This window comes from Pelodiscus sinensis, chromosome 14 (assembly GCF_049634645.1).
Source record: "Pelodiscus sinensis isolate JC-2024 chromosome 14, ASM4963464v1, whole genome shotgun sequence".
In the NCBI taxonomy this organism is placed as follows: Eukaryota; Metazoa; Chordata; order Testudines; family Trionychidae; genus Pelodiscus; species Pelodiscus sinensis.
In genome coordinates this window covers 14,166,353-14,187,584 of record NC_134724.1, presented here as the reverse complement: position 1 = coordinate 14,187,584, position 21,232 = coordinate 14,166,353, and the positions used below count along the sequence as shown (strand labels likewise).

The window sequence follows — 21,232 nt, the reverse complement described above, 5'->3', positions numbered from 1 at the left end:
GTGCCCAGTGTGGGCACTCAGGGCACTCCAAGCCAGGACTGCTTTGCAAGCGGGGCACCCTTGAGAACTGTCTGTCCGGGGTGGGGGTCGGGACCCTTTAAGCACAGCCCTCGGCTAGCCTGAGACAGCATCTCCATGCTCTAAGTCCTCCTCTGATGCCCTGCTGGCACTGCTTCCGGCCATCCTTAACCCCGCTTCAGGGTCCACTTAATGTGGACGCGCTAGTTCGAATTAGCAAAACGCTAATTCGAACTAGTTTTTAGTTCTAGATGCGCTAGTTCGAATTAGCTTAGTTCGAATTAACTAATTCGAACTAAGTTAGTTCGAATTAGCACTGTAGTGTAGACATACCCCTACAGCATAATGCATTGACTAGCATCCTCCACACTTGAGACAGCAGCATTTCCAAAGCACTGTATGTTGGTAAAGTACTTTTGGATGCTCTAAAAAAGGGGTTCTCAAACTTTCCGGCCCACAGCCCACACCGCCCTATGCAGACCTTTCTGCAGAACACTAGCCAAACACCCATGATAACAAAATGGTGCAGGGGGGCAGAGATGCGGAGTGTGGGTGGGAGATTGGGTGCAGGAGCAGGCTGAGGGTGAGGGAGAGTGCAGGAGTAGACTGAGCCAATGGGAGCATTGGGAGAAACTTCCAGGTGAGCAGTTTCCTGCACTGCCATCCCCTTTCCCACCCCCACCCCCACCCCCACCCCCCAGCCACTTTCTTCCCCCAGGAGCCAAATTCAGCCTGCAAGGCTCATCCCCTACTACCACCAGTGGGAAACCAGTGCTGACACACCAACCTCACATTGGGGTGGAGGACAGCAGGCTGAAGTCCCTTCAGGGGAGCAAGTCCCAAGCCAGCAAGATAGTCGGGGACCCCTAGTGCGCCAGGGACCACACTTTAAAAACCACTGCTCTAAAGATGTAAAGTATTATTCACTGAAAACTACCCTATATTGGGCCTAACCAGGCTGCAATAATGAATGTGAGAAATGTCTTTCATTTCAATCAGACCTGCAAAGTATTTTTAAACAGAAAAATTGTAAAAAGTATTTTAAATCTGCAGAAATTAAGAGGTATATAAAGAATTAGAAGTGTGAAGGTGCAAAATGGATGGGGGGGGGGTGTATTATATAGCACTGAGCCCTGCGCTCCTGGAAAAAGAGTTACTTGTGTAAACCTTTTTTTGAAGACAGTCTAGCTATCTCCAAAGAAAAAAAAAAGAAGATACTGGCACTAAAAAGAAAAAAGTTTGTTCTTTTTAATCTAATAGAATCATGAAAAAAAAAAGTTGCCATTATACTAGTCTCAGATACATCAGTTTAATAGCTTTATATAGCACTTCACTTTCCCCTCTGGTTCTGTTCAGATGAAGCCCATCTATAAAGTCCAGCTAAAGGAAACTGTTCAAGATAATGATTTAAAGAGAACTAGCTTGCAGGCTTTTCTAGAATACACCACTGCTGTTAGAAGTGACATGCAAACATGGCTAATAGAGGATATATCTCAGGAATGGAGGGTTGTTCATAACTCTGAAATATATGTAACACTGAGATTGTTTTTTCCAAAGTTTACATCTGAACACAGACTTAGTGCAGCTTTGAAACTTTACTACGCAGAAGAAAAATGCTGCTTTCCCTTTAATAGTTTACATTTAACACAGTACTGTACTGTACCATATTTTCTCTTTTTTTTCTTTTTCTTTTTCTTTTTCCCTCTTTTTTTGTTTTTTTGTTTTTTTTTTGTGTCTCTGCTGCTGCCTGATTGCATACTTCTGGTTCCACATGAGCTGTGTGATTGACTGATCAATTCATAAATCTGGTGTTAAGAATTCTGAGGTTCTACTGTGCTGCAGTTAAAAGCCCACAGCTTGCCGGTGATAGCTGACCTGGGCTAAGAGGCAGTTTAATTGCACTGGGAAAAATTAAGGTTCAGACTGCAGCCAGAACTCTGGGACCCTTCCACCTTGCAGGGTCCTAGATCCCAGACTACACCAGAAAAACTACTCCACAACCTGAGCCCCACTCAGCTGGCAACAGCCAGCCACAGGTTTTTAATTGCAGTCTAGACATACTCAGGATCACGCCTCCTGTACTATATGAAGAAATGTATGTGTGTAAACAAGAAGTAATTCCATGTGATGTGAAGTTCAAAGCAAATTGAATAGCTTATTCAAATTACTGCAGAAGTAATTCTGGTATCACGGAAAAGCTCTGCAGTCTAGACATAGCCCGAGTGATCCATTCCCTGTCCCCCATTCCCAGCTTCTGGCAAACAGAGGTTACAGACACCATTCCTGCCCATCCTGACTAATTCCCATTGATGGACCTATCCTTCATGAATTTATCTAGCTCTTTTTTTTAATCCTGTTATAGTCTAGGACTTCACAACATCCTCTGGCAAGGAGTTCCACAGATCGATGTGTGTTTAGGGTTGCCAGGTGTCCGGTATTGACCCGAACAATCCTGTATTTTAGCTTCCTGTCTGGTAAAAAAAATTCAGAAAATACCGGACACCTAAAATGTCCAGTATTTTCTGATTTCTTTCCTGGACAGGAGGCAAAAATACCAGATACCTAGCAACCCTACGACACACTTAGCAACTGGGCCCAGCCCCTGGCTTCACCCCCTTCCAGGCCCATGACACCTCCAGCCCTCCACCCCCGGATCCCCTGCCTACTGGGTTCCACAGGGAAGCTGTGTTCTGGCTTGATCAAGAAAACAAAATGGATGCTGGCAAAAAGCCTAAAGACCAAGGGGAAGCAATGCCTTCCCTGGTCTTAGTGCTCAACTACTCCCCTGTTCCTATCTCTATTCTGACTCTGCATGCACTCTGAAAGGGGCCATGCTGTTTTAATGCTGTTTTATTATTTACATATTTTTTTTGCTTAATAAGTTTTCCCCTGGTGGGTTTTTGGGGAGGGGTGTTAGGTATTTTTGATTAAACCATCTGGAACCCTATGTGTGTTGTATGAAGAAATACTTCCTTTTCTTTGTTTTAAACCTGGTACCCATTAATTTGGTCACCCCTAGTTCTTCCATTATGGGAAGGAGTAATAACTCTTCCTCGTTCACTTTTCCACACTAGTCATGATTTTATAGACCTCTGTCATATCCTCTCTTATTCATCTCTTTTCCAAGTTGAAAAGTCCTAATTGTATTAATCTCTCCTCGTATGGTAGTCATTCCATACCCCTAATCATTTTTGTTGCCCTTTTCTCAACTTTTTCCAGTGCCAATATATTTTCTGAGATAAGGCAACTACTTCTGCACACACTACTTATTCAAGATGTGGGCATTCCATTGATTTATAGAGAGAAAATAAGATATACTCTATGGCTATGTCTACACTGGCATGAATTTCCGAAAATGATTTTAATGGAAAAGTTTTCCGTTAAAAGCATTTTCGGAAAACCGCGTCTAGATTGGCCACGGACGCGTTTCCGCAAAAAAGCCCCGATCGTCTTTTTCACAATCTGGGCTATTTTGCAGAAAACAGTACTATGCTGCCTACACTGGCCCTTTTGCGCAAAAGTCTTTTGGAAAAAGACTTTTGCCCAAACGGGAGCAGCATAGTTTTTCCGGAAAAGCACTGATGATTTTACATGAGATCATCAGTGCTTTTCCAGAAATTCAAGCGGCCAGTGTAGACAGCTGGCAAGTTTTTCCGGAAAAGCAGATGATTTTCCGGAAAAACTTGCCAGTCTAGACACAGCCTATGGGTACATCTAAACAGCAGTGTTATTTTGGAATAAGGGCCATTATTCTGAAATAACACTGTGAATGTCTACACAGCACTTCCATTATTTCAAAATAATTTCAAAATAACGAATGGCTTATTCTAACTTCTGTAAACCTTATTCCAGGAAGAATAATGCCTATTCCAAAATAGCTATTTCAGAATAGCAGTAGTGTGGATGCTCCACTTCTGCTATTTCGAAATAGTTCCTCCCCAGGGCCATTCATACTAATTACTCCCCAGTGCCACCTGGAGTTCTAAATCAAGGTAGCACGTCCATATTAGGGAAACCTGCCTTGCATTAATTTTGAGGTGTCCCTGTAGTGTAGACGTTCTATTTCAAAATAAGCTATTCTGGAGTATTTCTTCCAGAATAGCTTATTCCAAAATAATCTTGTAGTGTGGCTGTAACCTGTCTTATTCTCTCTCCTTTTCTTAATAATTCCTAACTGCTGCACATTGAGTAGATGTTTTCAGAGAACTAATCTACAATGTCTCCAAGATCACTCTCTCAAATTGTAACATCTAATTTAGCCATTTCCTTGCCCAGTCACCTAGGCTGTGTCTAGACTACATGCCTCTGTCGGCAGAGGCATGTAGATTAGACAGATCAGAAAAGGCAAATGAAGCCGCGATTTGAATGATCGCGGCTTCATTTACATTTACATGGCTGCCGCGCTGACCCGACAAACAGCTGATGAGCTGTTTGTCGGCTCGCCGCTAGTCTGGACATTCCCCCTGTCGACATCAAAGCCCTTCGTCGGCAGCCCCGTTATTCCTCGTGGAATGAGGTTTACCGGGGCTGCCGACAAAGGGCTTTGATGTCGACAGGGGGAACATCCAGACTAGCGGCGAGCCCACAAACAGCTGATCAGCTGTTTGTCGGCTCAGCGCGGCAGCCATGTAAATGTAAATGAAGCCGCGATCATTTAAATCACGGCTTCATTTACCTTTGCTGAACAAACAAATCTACATGCCTCTGCCGACAGAGGCAGGTAGTGTAGACGTACCCCTAGTTTTGTGAGATTCTTTTGAAGCTCTTCACAGTCTGCTTTGAACTTAACTATCTTGAGCGATATTTAATTATCTGCAAATGTTGCAACCTCACTGTTTTCCACTGTCTCCAGATTTATTTATTAATATGTTCAATAGAATTGGTCTCAGTCAGGAGCCCTAGAGAACACCACCTCTCTCCATTCTGAAAACTGACCATTTATTCCTAACCTTTGTTATCTTTTGACCAGTTATCAATCCATCAGGAGACCTTCCCTCTTATCCCATGACAGGTTTCCTTGCTTAAAAACCTTTGGTGAGGGACCTTTTCAAGGCTTTCTAGAAAGCTAATAACACTATACTGACTGGATCCCCCTTATCCACATGCTTATTGACCCCTGAAGTATAATTTCCCTTTACAAAAACTATATTGACTTTTCCCAAAATATTATGTTCATCTGTGTGTCTGACAATTCTGTTATTTACTCTAGTTTCAACCAATTTGTCTGGTACTGAAGTTAGACTTATCAGCCTATAATTACCAGGATTACTTCTAGATTCTTTTTTAAAAAATTGGTGTCATATTAACTATCCTCTGCTCATTTTGGTACAGAAAATGATTTAAAGGATAAGTTGCAAAGCACAGTTAGTAGTTCCACAATTTCACATTTAAGTTCTTTTAGAATTCTTGGATGAATGCCTTCTGGTCTTGAATGGCTCAGGTTTGAGAATCTCTCTCACTTCCTTTGCCATGAAGACCAATGCAAAGAATCCATTTAGTGTCTCTGCCACGACCTTATTATCCTTGAGTTCTGCTTTAGCATCTCAATCATCCAGTGACCCCACTATTTGTTTAGCAGGCTTCCTGCTTTTTAAGTATCTAAAACAATTTTGCTATTTCTTTTTGAGTTTTTGGCTAGATGTTCTCCAAATTGCTTTTTGGCTTTCCTAATTATATTTTTACACTTCATTTGACAGAGTTTATTTCCTCACTAGGATTTAACTTCCACTTTTTAAACAAGGCCTTTTATCTCTCATCATTTCTTTTGGCGTGGTTGTTAAGCTATGGTGGCACTATTTTTGGTTCTCTTACTATGTTTTTTAATTCAGTGTATACATTTAAGTTAAGCCTCTTTTATGGTATCTTTGAAAAGTTTCCATGCAGCTTGCAGGGTTTCACTTTTGGCACTGTACCTTTTAATTTCTATAAAATTAAGCTAATTTTTGTGTGATTGCCCTTTCTAAAATTAAATACCATAATGTTTGAGATGTTGTGGGGTTTTTTCCCCGCCACGGGAATATTAAATTGAATTATATTATGGTCACACATGATTACACTTAGCGAACTTCAGCTGGAAACTTCAGAACGTCAAAGCTAAAAGAAGGTAGTAATAGAACTACACTTGACAGAGAGAGGAGTGCCTAGAAAAATTGGCACATACCCAGCTAAGTGAAGGTCAACAAGGCACATAAGGCTAAATTTTTAAAGGCATGTCAACACCTAAAGATGTAGAAAGGTGTCTAGTATGATTTTCGACAGACTGGGGTACCTAATTACCCTTAAACATCTGGTCTATAGTGTCTCAACAAGGGAGGCTCCCTTTTGGCTCACATGGTAAAATGATGCCTTTGTTCTATAGGAGGATCTCAGGCAGCATTATGCAGGATGCACTAACAGGTGTTCTGACCACCACTAATCACTTTTATCTGCACAGAAGGGAAGTAGGGAGACTGTCACATCATAAGCATGGTAGGAAACATTTCCACGGGGAAGTCAACAGTCTCATCAGGCCCCTGGACAAGGAGGGGGTCAGCTATGTGCTCCCAGAAGGAGCAGGGCCTCAGATGGAAGGGGTAGGCCTGGGGCACATCACGCTCCTGACCCCCAGACCTCAGTGCTGCCTGAAACATACCACATGGTGCACCAGCAGTGATTTAAAGGGCCCAGGAGTCCTGGGCCCTTTTCAATTGCTGGACTCCAGGACAGTTGTCCCCTTCCCACCACTGGCGGCCCTGCATCTCCAGTGTAAAGCAGAGTGTAATTTTTATTTTTGTTGATGATTGAATCTACCTGCTCGTTTCTCCTTGCACCTTGGCTCTTCCAAAAGTGTCAATGCACAGCATGAATAGGCAAGAAATATTATCATTTTAGATCAAGGGGAGGCTTCATACTTCTTCAGAGTGAGGGCCATATCTTAACACCTCCCCTTTCATACTGGCTCCTATCGTCCCATTTAAAACCCAGAACCCCCTTTGGCTTCAACAGGAATTGCTTACTTGGGGAATGATATGTTAGGAAAGTGTTTAAGCTCCTTTAAATACAATTTAGTGGGTGTAAAAATGAGAAGCCACCTCCCTTTTCTCTGCAGAGCATTGTCAAATGAATACACAGAATACAACTGGGAATCTATTGGACTTCAAGTTCTAAATAATAGATATAGGGACAGTGGAACAGCTACCCCAAGAAATGCACCAACTCTTTAGAGAATGAAGAATGGGTCATTTAAGATGTCAGTGGGGATTACACAGACAGGAGTCCTGCAGAATCAAATTTGTCATTTCTCTAGCACCACAATGAGACAGTTAGTTCTACAGTCAGAAAAAAGGAGTGTTCCCTATTAACTCACCAAAGCCTCTTCCTGAATTAATCAGAAAAGCCAAATTCTTCTCAGTTATGCCAATATAACTATGTGGGAATCAACTGACTGGTTACATCTCAACAGCTAGGTAGCACTAGGCCTGATCAGTATAGTACTTGAATGGGAGAGTTAGAAGCAAAATTATTAATCCAGAACTCACGTCAAATTCTCGTCTTGGTTACACTGCACAGTTGCCACTTGAGATTAGTGGGGATACAATAGCAGAATTAAGGGGATATTTTTTGACCAGTATTTGTAGAAACCTAAGTTATAACTTCTTAGTTGTATATTATTGTTTTTCTTGAAGAATTCCTCCTTATCCAGCCAAACTCTGCAGAGTACGTCAGAACAAACTAGATCACAGCTCTGGGTGGCAGGGTCTACTGCAGATATAAAAATAAACTGATAGAGCTCAATCAAAATGTAAGTGTTATCAGCCTGGTTCAATCATGTGCTCTTGTTTTTGTGCATAGAAAGATTTGGAAAGCAGTGAAAGTTGGCTTGACTGCAGGCATGCAAGCAAGATTTTAAACAAACACGCACACACAAAATCCACAAACCACCACTCCTAACAAGATAGTGGGAGCTGAACTGAACTGATGTTGCCTTGTTATTGTACTATATAACATATGGCTTGCACAAAATCCAAACAACATTGTTCCATTTAACAGAAGGGGAAAGAACCGTGTTCACTGCATACGCCAAAGTCATCTGATGATTTTTTTTAAAGCTTCCTTAATGGTCCAGCTATTGCTGCAGCCTGCTGTAAAGCCCAATCTCTGAGCCATGACAGATGCAAGGTTTATACTTCAGGAATAGAGGAAGCCTCCATTGCCAAAGCTGCTGTCTCTTTCATATTTGGAGTCAGTGAAGAACTGGTCTTCCTCACAAGCCATTTCCTCAAGTTTTCAGGTTGTCCTCCGTGCGTTCCAGCCCACTTCTCTAAACACAGCCTAGGGATGCACAGTTACAAGGTTATTTACAGGTTTTGCTCTCATAGCTGCCATCCCAGCAGTGTTGTCCTGCAGACAATGTTGCTAAGAAGAGCACTGACAGCATTATCAAGCCACAGACCCATACGGTGTCTACAGCAGCATCCATCAGAAAACCCTCTTCCTCACCTACCTCACTATATATCATGTATGCTTGGGACTGAACATTATTGTGTTTAAGCTGCTCCTTTATTCATCACTTCCATCCGACTCCCACGCTCATCAGGTTAACTGTGCAAACAATATTGGGAACCTGGCCTTAGGTCATTCGGTGACTCCTGAACACTCTGCGTCAATCACACCCACAGCCCATCAGGAGTGAGCCAGGAAACCTTATTAATCCTTTGTATACATGAAACCAAACAGCATATCTACAGCAGGGAAATGGTCTCATAAGCAGCCCCCATGACACTTGTTCAGCTCTAACAGCACCAACAGCATGAGGATTCCTAGGGCTGCTACTGAGGACTTTGACACAGTGTCACATAAATCTGCACACAGCAAATGTAATCAAGACCATGGTTGAAACTGGTGATAGTTCCTAATGTCCTGGTGACACGTTCTCAGCCAGGCAGAACTAACTGGACATAGCAGCAAAAGGAAGATCTTTAGATACATTTCCTAGTGTAAAACGGATTTGCTTTAAATGAGTAATGGTGGGATCTTATTGCTATAACCACAGTGTTGCCTCTGGCCCTCCTCTCTCTATCACTTGTTGATATGTTCATCTGTATTTGGACTGTAAGCTCTTTGTGGCAGGGACTATGCTTCCCTTAATTCTGTGAAGTACCTGGCACACTTTGGTGCCATACAAGTGAAAATCGAAAACACATTTTTTACCCTGGTTGCAGATTATTGGCCCAATGTCGATGTGCTGACACCAAAGTGTGTGGTCTGAGTTTTATCTGCTGACTCTTCCCCCTCCCGCCCTCCCTTATCAGGAAATACTTATCACCATACAGCTTAGCACTTTCCAAGGGGGAGTCTTCCTTTGTCTCATTGACACATGGGAATGGAGCCAAGCAAACAGGCAGGGGAAGTACGTGCTTATCTACTTGGCGAGGAGAAGTCAGATAGGGTTCACATAGAAACTTCCTCCATCCAGTCACAACAAGGGGAAGGGGGAGCATTCAGTTAGATCATAAACAAAACAAAGGGCTGCTGGCCTATGGTTTCTTTTGGTGTAAGTATCACAGCCACTATAGCTAGCCAGTAGGTTTCCCAAACAACTGCTGCTAAACAATATTTCTGCTTTTCTAAAGCTTTGCTTGATGCACAGAGACTAAGGGTTCAATTTTCAAAAGAGCTCAACATAGCAGATGCAAGGGGCTCTTTTGAAAATCATGGCCTTTTTTGATACCAAAATGGGCTCTAAGATAATTTGGAAACCAGGCCCCTTTTGTATATATGAACCTCCGGCTCCACATGACTTGTCCAAAGTCACCCAGCAAGTTTATTGTTCACTGTGAACTGAACCTATGCCTTCTAATTCCTTTTCTCGTCTGGCTTCAGACTCTTGACTTCCACCTCTTACAGCCTCTCTACTATGGTGGGAGAGCCATCTCCTCCACAGATCCACCTCATCCATAATCCGTCTGTTTTCATAATTACCCCCAGGCTTCTTTCTCCTTTACTATGGAGTACCTCCTAATCCTGCTCCCTCTGATCTTTGTTATTTCACCTTATTGCTTATGTATTGTTTTACTCTGGGAACTCTCTGGTACTCAGCTAAAATGAAAGATCCTATCTGAAATCAAGTTGTACAGCTAATTAAACTGGGAAAATAATGTTTGTGGTTGGATTGAAGATATGCTTCAAAGACATTATACAAGGTCAACTGTGAATTACAACAGCTACAGCCATTGGTTGTGAATGTAAAAACACAGACAACAGCAAGATTTTGCTCTGATGCCATCTTTCTATTGCCATAACCCAATAGCCCAGTAAAGGAGATGATATGGGAAAGCAAAGAAAACCTTTGACTAGGACACATCAGTTCTTTCTAACTCCAACCATTCCATTTCTGGAATGGAAATGAAATGGCCATTGATCTATATGAGCTAAATCAACAATGAACTTATCTCCTCTGGAATAACACTATTGATGAAGTGAGTCAATCAACACTTGTTTTTTCCCATATTTTTTATAGAAATTAAGCTAAATGGGGAAGTGGATTTCTATCTGTTTGTCAAATATTGTATACAATAGTTTTTGAGAGCTGTTTATCTGTTCTAATTGCATAATACTAGCAGCTACCAATAGATGGCATTTATTTGCTTCTGCCATCTGGAACAACTTTCCTGTGCAGTATTTCTCTCAGCCTCATTGACTCTCCATGCATTTCAAATCTCATCAGAAAGAATCTCTTTTCTCCCTTGACTCTGCCTCTTAATTTTTCAATTTCTCTCTCCTTCTGTTATTAACAGTACACCGCCAATAATAGATAATTCTTCAGTGTAACTATATTTGCAAAGAATTTATATTTCTGAGTTACCACTGATATGAAATAAGATTTTACTACTTATTATCAAAGCAAGTTATTCAGGGATGTGATATAGACCGTACAATGAGAGCCTAGGATGAGGAACTGCATAAACGAAGACTCCTCTGGCTCAGACTTCATTTGTCCTATTACAATGGCTCATTACATTATATTCAAATGCTGAATTTTATTTACTTATCCCCATGATGTATTCATCTCTGTTCCATGTCATCTAAGATATTAACCAAAATGAATAGCCACTTGATATAAAAGAGAATCTTGAATGGACCATTTCCCCCTCTCCTGCTGACACCCTCCATTCCTTCTCCATCAAAACAAAATGTACCAGTTTATTCAGTGGGAAGTTCATTCAGTAGATCAGATCTGGAAAGAAAGCATGTAATTCTACCAGTGACATAGTCCAGGAGATATATTTCAGCCCCTCCTCTGAGTTTTCAACAGGGATCAAGTAGCCAAATAGCAACTTCCAAATAAGCAGTAATTAACCAATGATTAATTCTGACCACATTCCAGTGGAATTATGTGTTATCCTCCAGTTAAATAGCCAAACAGCTCAACATGATTAACAAGAAATCAGAGACTAACAAGGGGAATTAAGGATGATTTGCCACCGATCTCCTATCAAAAACTGTTGCCAGATAAACACATGCATAAAGCTGTCTGCTGGCTATTCCTCACCACACACAAATCATGGCAGCCGCTGTATCAGATTGCCGAGGAACTAATCAACATGTTGGTTTTCTGAGTTAATTTCTCACGCTCAAAATATTGGCTGGCAGTGGCCAAAGAGAGGGGGCAGGCATGAGCTTCTCACTTCTGTTCAACCAGGGCATGCAGTTTCAGAACAAGTGGGAAGTGGAGTGTGCTGCTAATATACACAGCAGTCAGCCAGTCATAAAGCAGAGTTCCTATTATTAGCAGATTTAAAGGAGCTCAAACTAGGTCAACTGCCCAGAGCAGGCGGGGGCACTTGAATGGCTTCCACTCCTGTTGAAGTGGCCAAAGCACCTCCTCCTTTGGTTAGGTGGCTTTCATGTATCTTTCTGCTGGTCATAACAAAAACTTTGCCCAAAGTTCCCTGGCACCATTCCAATACTATAATCAACCCTCTCTGCTCTACCCGAATGATCCCACAACTCTTCTCCTTATATCCAAAGTGGACATTGATCTTATACCGCTATGACCTCTCCTTTCCTTATTAAAGTAGGGACCCAATCACTTTTTAACCAGATCATCCTTTGGAGAACTCAGTACCTCAGTGATATCTTGCCTAAAGAAGTGTGCTTTGATATAGGATATAGGATCCAGAAGGGTCCTTTGTTTTCCCCACACACCTGTTCCAAAGTCACTGTGGGTGCGTCTACACAGTACCCTAAATTCAAAATAAGACATGCAATTTGTGTGACACAAATTGTGTATATTATTTCGATTATATTTTGAAATAGCTTATTTTGAAATTTGGTGCATCTTCACGTATCAAATTTCAAATAAATGTGCTACAGTAAAACTCCAATAGTCCAGCATCCAATAGTCCGGCACTCCTGATAGTCCGGCATCAAAATGGCAAGAGCCTAGTGAGTGAGCTTCGGCAAAAAATGAGTCACAAGGTAACAGCGGCAGCAGCTGAACTGAGCAAAAAGGGTAAAAAAGGCTTAAAAAAACTAAAACATTACAGTATACTGTATACAGTATGTACAATAAAAAGGGTTAAGAACACTTTATATACAGTATATAATGTATACAGTATATATATAACCATCTTATAGTACCTCCTGATAGTTTGGCATATCTGATAATCCGGCACCACCTAGGTCCCATAGGTTCCGGATTATCGGAAGTCTACTGTATTTTGAGACATCCCTTAACCCTCATGGAATGAGGGTTACAGGGATGCCAGAATAGCACGCACATTCTTTCAAAAAGTATTTTGAAATAATGAGTGTGTTTCAAAGATGTGGGCTAGCTATTTCGGGATACCAGAGTTATCCCGAAATAGCTCCACTTTTTAGACGTACCCAGAGATGTGTGCAAGCAAAATATCTCTGCTAGAAAAATACTGTTCTCTGGCTATTTCAAGACTATTGTAAAGCTACCATCAGTGTTTGCATTTACATGTGTCAGCAGCACTTCATGTATTTCGCTCCCACTGTGTCATTCATGAATGGTCAGTCACACATAGGGATCACAGAACACAGACTCAATAGAGGAAATTGCAGCATTTGATTTGTAGTTTTAATTTCTGTTTAGCTTGACAATTCACAGATTCCAAGACCAGCAAACACCTTAGTGATAGTCCAGTCTGACTAGTATAAGAATAAGTATAAACCACAACTTGTAGAAAAACATTTGATCTTCACTTAGAAATTGTCAGTGATCAAGAAATCACCACACTCTTTGTAAGTTGTTCCAATGATTAACCCTCCCTGTTAAAAATGTGCACCTTATTTCCAGTCTGAATTTGTGTAGTTTCAACTTCCAGCCATTGGCTTGTCACATGCCTTTCTCTGAAGAGCCCATTATTAGTTATTATTAATTATTTGTTCCCCCAGATGCATACTTACAGACTGTAATCAAATTGCACCTTTAACCTAGACTTTATTAAGGGAACTAGGTGGAGCTGCTTCAGTCCATCACTATAAGATATGGTTTTTAATCCTTCAGTCATTATTGTGGCTCTTTTCTGAAGCCTCTGCAATTTATGAACATTCCTTTTGAATTATGAGCAACAAAACTGGACACAGTATTATTGCAGGAGCACTCCCACTAGTGCCAAATATAGAGGTACAATAGGAGTAGGAGTAGGAATGGAGTATTTATGCATCCAGGATAGCCTTTGCTCTTTTGGCCACAGCCTGACAATGGGAGCTCATGTTCAGCTGCTTCATCAAGACTCCCAATCTTTTTCATGACCTCCAAATCATTTTGAGTGTCACTGATTGCCAGCATAGAAAGCCCATATATGTTCTTTGTTCCTAGAGGCCTACATTTACATTTAGCCTATTAAAAAGCATACAAGAGACCCTCTCAATCTCCTCCTTAACTTAAGCAGCTCTGGCTATAGACCTCCAGTAAAGATTTTCCACTACTCTCACGTTTGGACATGAATCACTTTCCAGCACTCAATATTGCCAAAACCAAGCTTTAAAAAACATGAGTCGATCTCCAAAGATTCATGAGCTTTTTAAAAAATGTTTCTTCTGGTTTTAAGCTCTGGGAGAAGGGATCGTGACATTTTCAAGTCTCCATCAGCAACCATGTGGGTCGAAAACTTTAATTAAAAAAACCCCCATAATCTAAGGTTCTTCGAAACATGTTTCCAGGATAGGGTTGCCAGATGGTTGAAAAAAAAATACCGAACACCCGCCCCCCCTCCAAAAAAAAAAAAAAAAAACACCAGGAAAAAATTATGTCAAAGAAAAAAATGTGGGGGGGAGACCAAGACCAAAGTTGTTGAGCAAAAAAAAAGGGGGGGGGACTCCAAGACTTATTAAGCAAAAAAATATTAAAATAAAACAGCATTAAAACCTTGTGGAACCAGGTAAGCAGGGTTTTTGGGGTCGAGGGCCTGGGGGTGTTGGGAGTTTGGGGGCGGGAGGCCGGGCACTGAGTGTTTGTAGGGTTGCCAGGTGCCTGTCATTTTCACCTCCTGGCCGGGAAAAAAATCAGAAAATACCAGACATCTTAGGGGTCTGGTATTTTCTGAATATTTTTACCAGAAAGGAGCCGAAAATACCGGACTGTCCAGGTGAATACCGGTCACCTGGTAACCCTATTCCAGGAGCTGGGGCTTTAAGATAAACAGTAAACATCAAACAACTTATGATAAAAATCACAAGAGTTGGCAACAGCAACAGGCAAATGCTACTCAAAAAATTTTTATAAATAAAAATTTGTAACTGAATTAGCTGTGGCAAGGCTGACTACCAAGTAAATGCCTCCTTGTGGCCCTGCTGTGCTGTTTTCCCTTCAACAGCTCTACCCCATCTCTTTCAGTCTTAGTTCTTCTGACGTGCCTAGACTACTTAGGTCTATGTGGCATCATTTTTTATCATTTGGTAGGCAGCTAGTCCTTCCATCATGGAAGAAGCCTATAGAATTTTAAAGAAAATGAGAACCACTCTATAGGGTTTTTAAAAAATCCCATAAAAACGTACAGAGAAGATTTTTTACCATAGAACTCGACAGGATGGGTAAGACAGCCTATTGAGAAGGGTTCAGTTTCACCTAAATTGTATGGAGCCTAAGTAAAGTTCTATTGAACCCTCTGGATTTCAACTTGATTGAATGCTATGACACTTTTTTTTTTATAAAACTTTGCCATTTCTTTCAAATATGGCTACTTTGGGGCAAACCAACACAATCATGGCATAATAATGTGAGTACTTTACACCCCTAATTGAAACCAATAACATCTAAAGGGGAATTAAAGCCACTTGGCATATACCCCAGTCAAGGTCAGCTAGGGCATGAAAGAGTCCATGATTAAATAACCCAGGGCTTTGCCACTGTGAAAAATAAATAGCACTATGTATCTTGTTTCCACATCTTTGCTGGCTTAATAAATAGCTCTGATCCTAGTGCTCTACAGGCCAGACTCTTAAAATGACCTTGGTGTCTCTTCTGCCTGGGCCAGTAGAATCAGCATATATCTAAGAGAGAGGACATAGTAACTGGAGTGGGTGTATTTTCCATAATGCATTCCTGGCAGTTGAACAAAGAGCAAAGGTATCATCAGCCCCCAGGGATAACAGCTGTCCCTTCCACCCAGCAGCACGGCAAATCCTGGTTGCATGTAGCTATAAAATGGAAAGAAAATGTCAAAGTCAGGGGAAAAGGGAGAATCTGGGGCTTTGGGGAAATAACACATTGAGCAAGACCTCCCCTTACTAGCCCAGGCCAGCTCCTTTGTCTGTCCTCAGGTACCAAACATGAGCTGGACAAACCCAAATCCAAACCTACGCTCTCTTGCTCAGCTAGTTCTACAACAACCGTGATCTACACGAGGGAGGGTATGTCTACACTACCCCGCTAGTTCGAACTAGCAGGGTAATGTAGGCATACCGCAATTGCAAATGAAGCCCGGGATTTGAATTTCCCGGGCTTCATTTGCATAAGCGGGGCGCCGCATTTTTAAATCCCCGCTCGTTCGAACCCCGTGCAGCGCGGCTACACGGGGCACGAACTAGGTAGTTCGAACTAGGCTTCCTAGTTCGAACTACCGTTACTCCTCGTGGAATGAGGAGTAACGGTAGTTTGAACTAGGAAGCCTAGTTCGAACTACCTAGTTCGTGCCCCGTGTAGCCGCGCTGCACGGGGTTCGAACCAGCGGGGATTTAAAAATGGCGGCGCCCCGCTTATGCAAATGAAGCCCGGGAAATTCAAATCCCGGGCTTCATTTGCAAGTGCGGTATGCCTACATTACTCTCCTAGTTCGAACTAGGAGGGTAGTGTAGACATACCCGGAGTTATTTTGAAATAACTCCCCTTATTTCGAAATAACAAGCGGAGTATCCACACTACCAAGCCCATTATTTTGAAAGAATAACTCCTGCTTTCCATGAGGAGTAACACTTATTTAGAAATAGCTATTTCAAAATAGCAGTAGTGTGGACGCTCCACAACCACTATTTCAAAATAAGTACTCCCCAGAGTCATTCAAAGTAATTACTCCCCAGTGCTTCCTAGGGCTCTAAATTGAGGTCGTGCATCCACATTAATGGAGCCTGCCTCAGACTAATTTCAAGGGTTCCCAGTAGTGTGGACACACTGTTTTGAAATTATTATTTCAGGAGTTATTATTTCAAAATAAGTTATTCTGAAATAATTTCATGGTGTAGGCATGCCCACAGAAATATACTCTTTGTTTGCCTCACTAGAGATTTCTAGCTAAAGCAGTTCAGAACACAGAAGAATATTTTCACACTCTTCTCCCCACCCCCAATCTCTGATGAAATGTAAAGATGCCTGAGATTTTCAGACCATCACTATCCCAGGAGTCCCTTAGAGCCAAGGGAAGAGGGAATCTTCAATCTGCCTTATGCCCTGGAGTTCCAATTTTTGACACCGGTAGACTGAGCGCTGCTCACTAAACCAAATCTAACACTCTAAACAGAGTGAGTGCAATGCCTTAATTTGGACTGAAAACAAGTGCAGCTTCTCTCTTTTTCTTCTAAGCAAAGAGAAAAGAAAGCCTTTGAACAGGCTGTGAACAAACATACTATTTAAACCAAAAGAGACCTATGCCAAGGTTAGCAGCATTTCCTCTGGTGAAGAGCAAGCTGTCTCCAATCCAGCCATGAAGATGCTTAACCATTCCTAATCCCTTGCCTTAAAATGTAATAAAAAGGATGTGTTCCAGGCTGGCTCCCTGCAAGGCTAAAAGGCTTCTGCTGATTCAGGTCCTGCTGATTAACCCTTGTCTTTCCACAAGGACCCTGGGCTGGAGCATCAGGCTTTCCCCTTGCAGGACCTAACTGTGTGGGACACTATGCCATATTCACTTGTCATCACAGGATGACTACAACTTCCTTGAGGTACTATGGCAGCTCAGGCAGACACAGATTAATGTTCAAATGACTCAGAATGAAACATTTTGATTAGGCTCAATTCAAACCAAACCTAATTTTTTTTTCTAACAGAAAAAAAAATTACAACATTTCAGCACAAAGCAAAACTGCATTTTCTGTCAATAAACACTGATGGAAAAGTTCCCAGCCAACATTAGTGAGCAGAAAAAAGGGAAACAAAATGAAAATATTGCCGGTGACAAACTAAAATAAGCAATGTCAGAAAGAAATGCCATGTTTATTAGCAGATCTTCAGCTTGCCCTTCTTCTGCTAAAATGAAGTCTTAGACCACTTTATAGTGCACTTCACAAAAACCACCAATGTGTATAAATCATTGTAAGCAGCTTTTAGCAGAGAGCCGATAACTAAACAGGGCCATGGAGACTGAACTCCCCCTGCAGTTCAAGGAAGGTAGAGGACAGAGGGTTGCCTCTCTCTGTGCTGTGTCTGTGCAGTGAGTAAATAGAGGAGATAGTTTTCAGGAGAGCTTTTATAGGTACAAAAATTCAGCCAGCCACACTTCATCATACTGAACTGATACTGATATTACACTTGCATTCTGAGCAGAGTTAGACAATTGTGCTACTACAGCTAACATTATTCTAATCACAAACAGCAATTCTATGGGAAAGAATGGGTGAGGTTAGGGGAGATTTCCTTATTTGCTTGAACACATCAATCACTTTCAATTGCTCTAGATTGAATATATTCTAGGTGCCACAGCTGCATGTAAATAAATTCCCCGGTGATGTTGAGTCTTAAAGATAATGAATGCAAGGCCTGAGAGAAATCTTGGAGTGGGCTTGGAATCTAGGAGACAGTATTCTAAGAGTGGGTGATATCAGAACCATGCCAAGGGAATGCCCTGCATAAACAGAGGATTCATGGAGATTACAGATGCTCTAGCAAGAGATGAGCAGAAGCTTCAAGGCAACTACAGGTATGTAGCACACTGTTGGAAGCCACAGCAGAAGTTAATTGAGTCTTACTAACAAGGCAGCTGCAGAAAGTTGTACAACTGCGGGGCCTGCTTGGTCTTAAGAACCAAGCTGCTAGCAAGGCATGGGTCCCGAGCAGCCTGACAAATCCGGGACAAGGAGCAATGTGTGCAGTTACCGTTATTCTTTAAATAGAAAGTATCAGGAGTCAAGGTGTAAGCTGATCACCTACGGGTGACTGGACATGATTCAAATCCCTTCCTCGTGAGAAGTGTTGTATAATTGGCCAGGTGCATTACTAGGGACTTGGTGTGGTGGTTAAGTCACCTTTTCCTGGAACATCAGGAACTAGCTCTTCAGAGAGACAGTACGCTGGATATGGCTGATCAATGGTCTCACTCGGCATGGTAAACTTATGACCCAGTAGGCTGAGCAAGTATCGGAGCTGCTAGCCCATGCATATCCATCTGCTCTTCCTCCCTTCAAGATCTTTTGGTCTATAACTAGGGCCCAGCCTGTACCCACCCTACATGCCAACAACGGGGCAACTAACAGCACCCACACAAGGGCCATCCCCTCCCTCTTACTCTCTTGTCTGCCTTTCTCTCTTTCATGACCTCTGCTGAGACATGTCAGAGTATGCTTAGGCAGCCAACTCTGTGGGAACTCCAGCTCTGAAACACCCTCAGGAGAAAAATAGTGGCTGCTCAGCACATACCAGCAGCCCCACCATCCAGCTTTCCCCTCTTCTCCCAGCGTCTCCTGCCTGTTGTGATCAGCTGTTCAGTGGTGTGTAAAAAATGCTGGGGGAAGGGGCAGAGCATGTTTGGTGAGGAGAGAGCCATGAGGGAAGGGTTGGAATAGGCACAGGGCCAGGGGCAGAATGGAACCTGAACACATACACACACTGGGAAAATGAAGATGGTGGCACCGGTGAGAGCGAGTGCACACTGTATGTTCAACGAGCATTTGAACATGCTGTGCACAGTGGGTACTTCATGAGCAAGCACATGGCTGTGTGAGCTGTGCACACCAGGCCCTGCACAGGAACGTATCGTGAATATTGCAAGAGCAGGCTCATGACGGTTTGCCTGACTGTGAGCCGTGAGTGTAGGGCCCTGTGCAAAATGCACAGTAGCCAGCGTTCTCTCTCTATTGTTTGTAGCAGGCTGGGCTGGTGTAAAGCCACTGGTGTTTGTTACCCTCACTCACCCTGTGCTCCTTCCCTGTTACAGGCATGCAGGCCTCATAAATCTTGCCCTGAGAACTGGCTGGGGACAGGGTTGGAGCAGACAGCTGCATGGCTAATTTTAGTTCAATCTGCAGAAGCCAGGCTAGTTTACTCTTGATAGAAAAAGTCACTTTGAAATAACATTTGCCATGTGCTTTAAAACAGACTCAGACATTAGAATTTTATTGGGGGTGACGGGGTTCCAGCCCATTAAAAGCCCCACATTGGGCCAATCACAACTCTCCATCTGAGAAGGGCTGGGCAAAGCTCTGCTTTAAATCAATCACTTCGTCTTTCAGGTCAAATGGGGCGGAAACCTGCTGCAGAATGACACAAAGGGCTTGTTACCATCAGTTGTTGAGAGGGGCTGTCTCCAGCATGTTCCTAATTCCTCATCATGCTGGGGAGGGAGGGACTGATGTTGGGACCTGAATTCCATTCCCCAGCATGGCCGTGTGATGCACCAGGAATGCCCAGGGCTCAGTAACAATACAGTCGTACAATTCACTGAATGTTTTTATACTTCTAAAAATGTTGATTTCACTTTTTCAAGAAAGTCTTGGGTCAGTTCTCATTTGATTTTCTTTACAGGTAGCACCAAACTCTTGGAGCCGGGCACCACTAGAATTTTAGAAACACTTTGGCTCCTGGACTGGTTCTGACCAGTGTACAGGTTAATCTCCCTGATCTGACAACCATGGGACCTGATCGGTCCTGAAGGAGGGAGTTTGTTGAACCAGAGGAGGTCAACACCAGCTCTCTGCCTCCAGTCAACATGGGCTCCTGCCCCAGCAGCCCCATTGCCATCAACCCCACTGTTGCTTCCCTGGCAAGACTCCTGGCCCTGCTGTCACTGGCCCTGCTGTCACCACCACGGCAGAGCTCCTGGCCAGTGAGGCATTCTGGTTCAGGAACATCAATGGTCTGGCATTTCCAGACCAGAGACTCCCGGTTTACAGAGATTCAACCTGTAGCTCAGTTGTAGCTCTGATCTAAACTTGTTCATTCATCCCTATATTTGGCATATTAACTACACTCGGACAGTTCCAAATGAACTCGCTTGTAGCCACTCCCTACCTGACTGTTCTGGTGTGTTTCTTGGTGTACGGAGTGATGACTTTGAAAAGCAACTCCATGGCTCCATTAATGCCCAGCTTGGTTCCCGCAGAAACTGTGACAACAAAAGACAGGCAGTTAGATCCTGAGCAGCAAGCTTGGGTTGCTGGAATTACAGGTAGATCAGTGAAGAGAGGAGAAGCTTCTGGGATTATTAGGAGATTCTCTGGGCTTCCAAAGGGGACTTTTTAACCATTTTACAGATGTAGGTACAGAGGTACATAGAGATCAAAAGTCACTGACTCAAGGGCAGAGCCAAGACTAGAACCCTGGTATTCTAACGCTTAGGCCTCTGGTCATTTGAATACTTCAGAGCTAACCCCTCATTTATAGAAGATATTTCACTTTCTAGAGACAGATTAGGGTTAAATGGAGTCAACCAATCCGCACGTTCGCAGTCAAATGCAGTGACCTATCTGGGAAAGGCTGGCTTTAAAGTTCATCTACAACAATCCCTCGTCAAACCTCCAGTCTCACACAGAATGGGGAGAGCAGGGGAGGTCAGAGCTA

At 42.6% G+C, this 21,232-nt stretch overlaps 1 protein-coding gene across 1 annotated transcript in view; it reads right to left on the bottom strand.

Annotated features, from left to right (window-relative positions):
* Positions 1-21,232, bottom strand: part of AGBL1 (AGBL carboxypeptidase 1) — a 485,420-nt gene that overhangs the window by 425,038 nt on the left and 39,150 nt on the right. Inside the window, exon 5 of the mRNA XM_075897043.1 lies at positions 20,684-20,777. Within this exon, the coding sequence (XP_075753158.1) occupies positions 20,684-20,777 (94 nt within the window). The remainder of the gene's footprint in view (positions 1-20,683; positions 20,778-21,232) is intronic.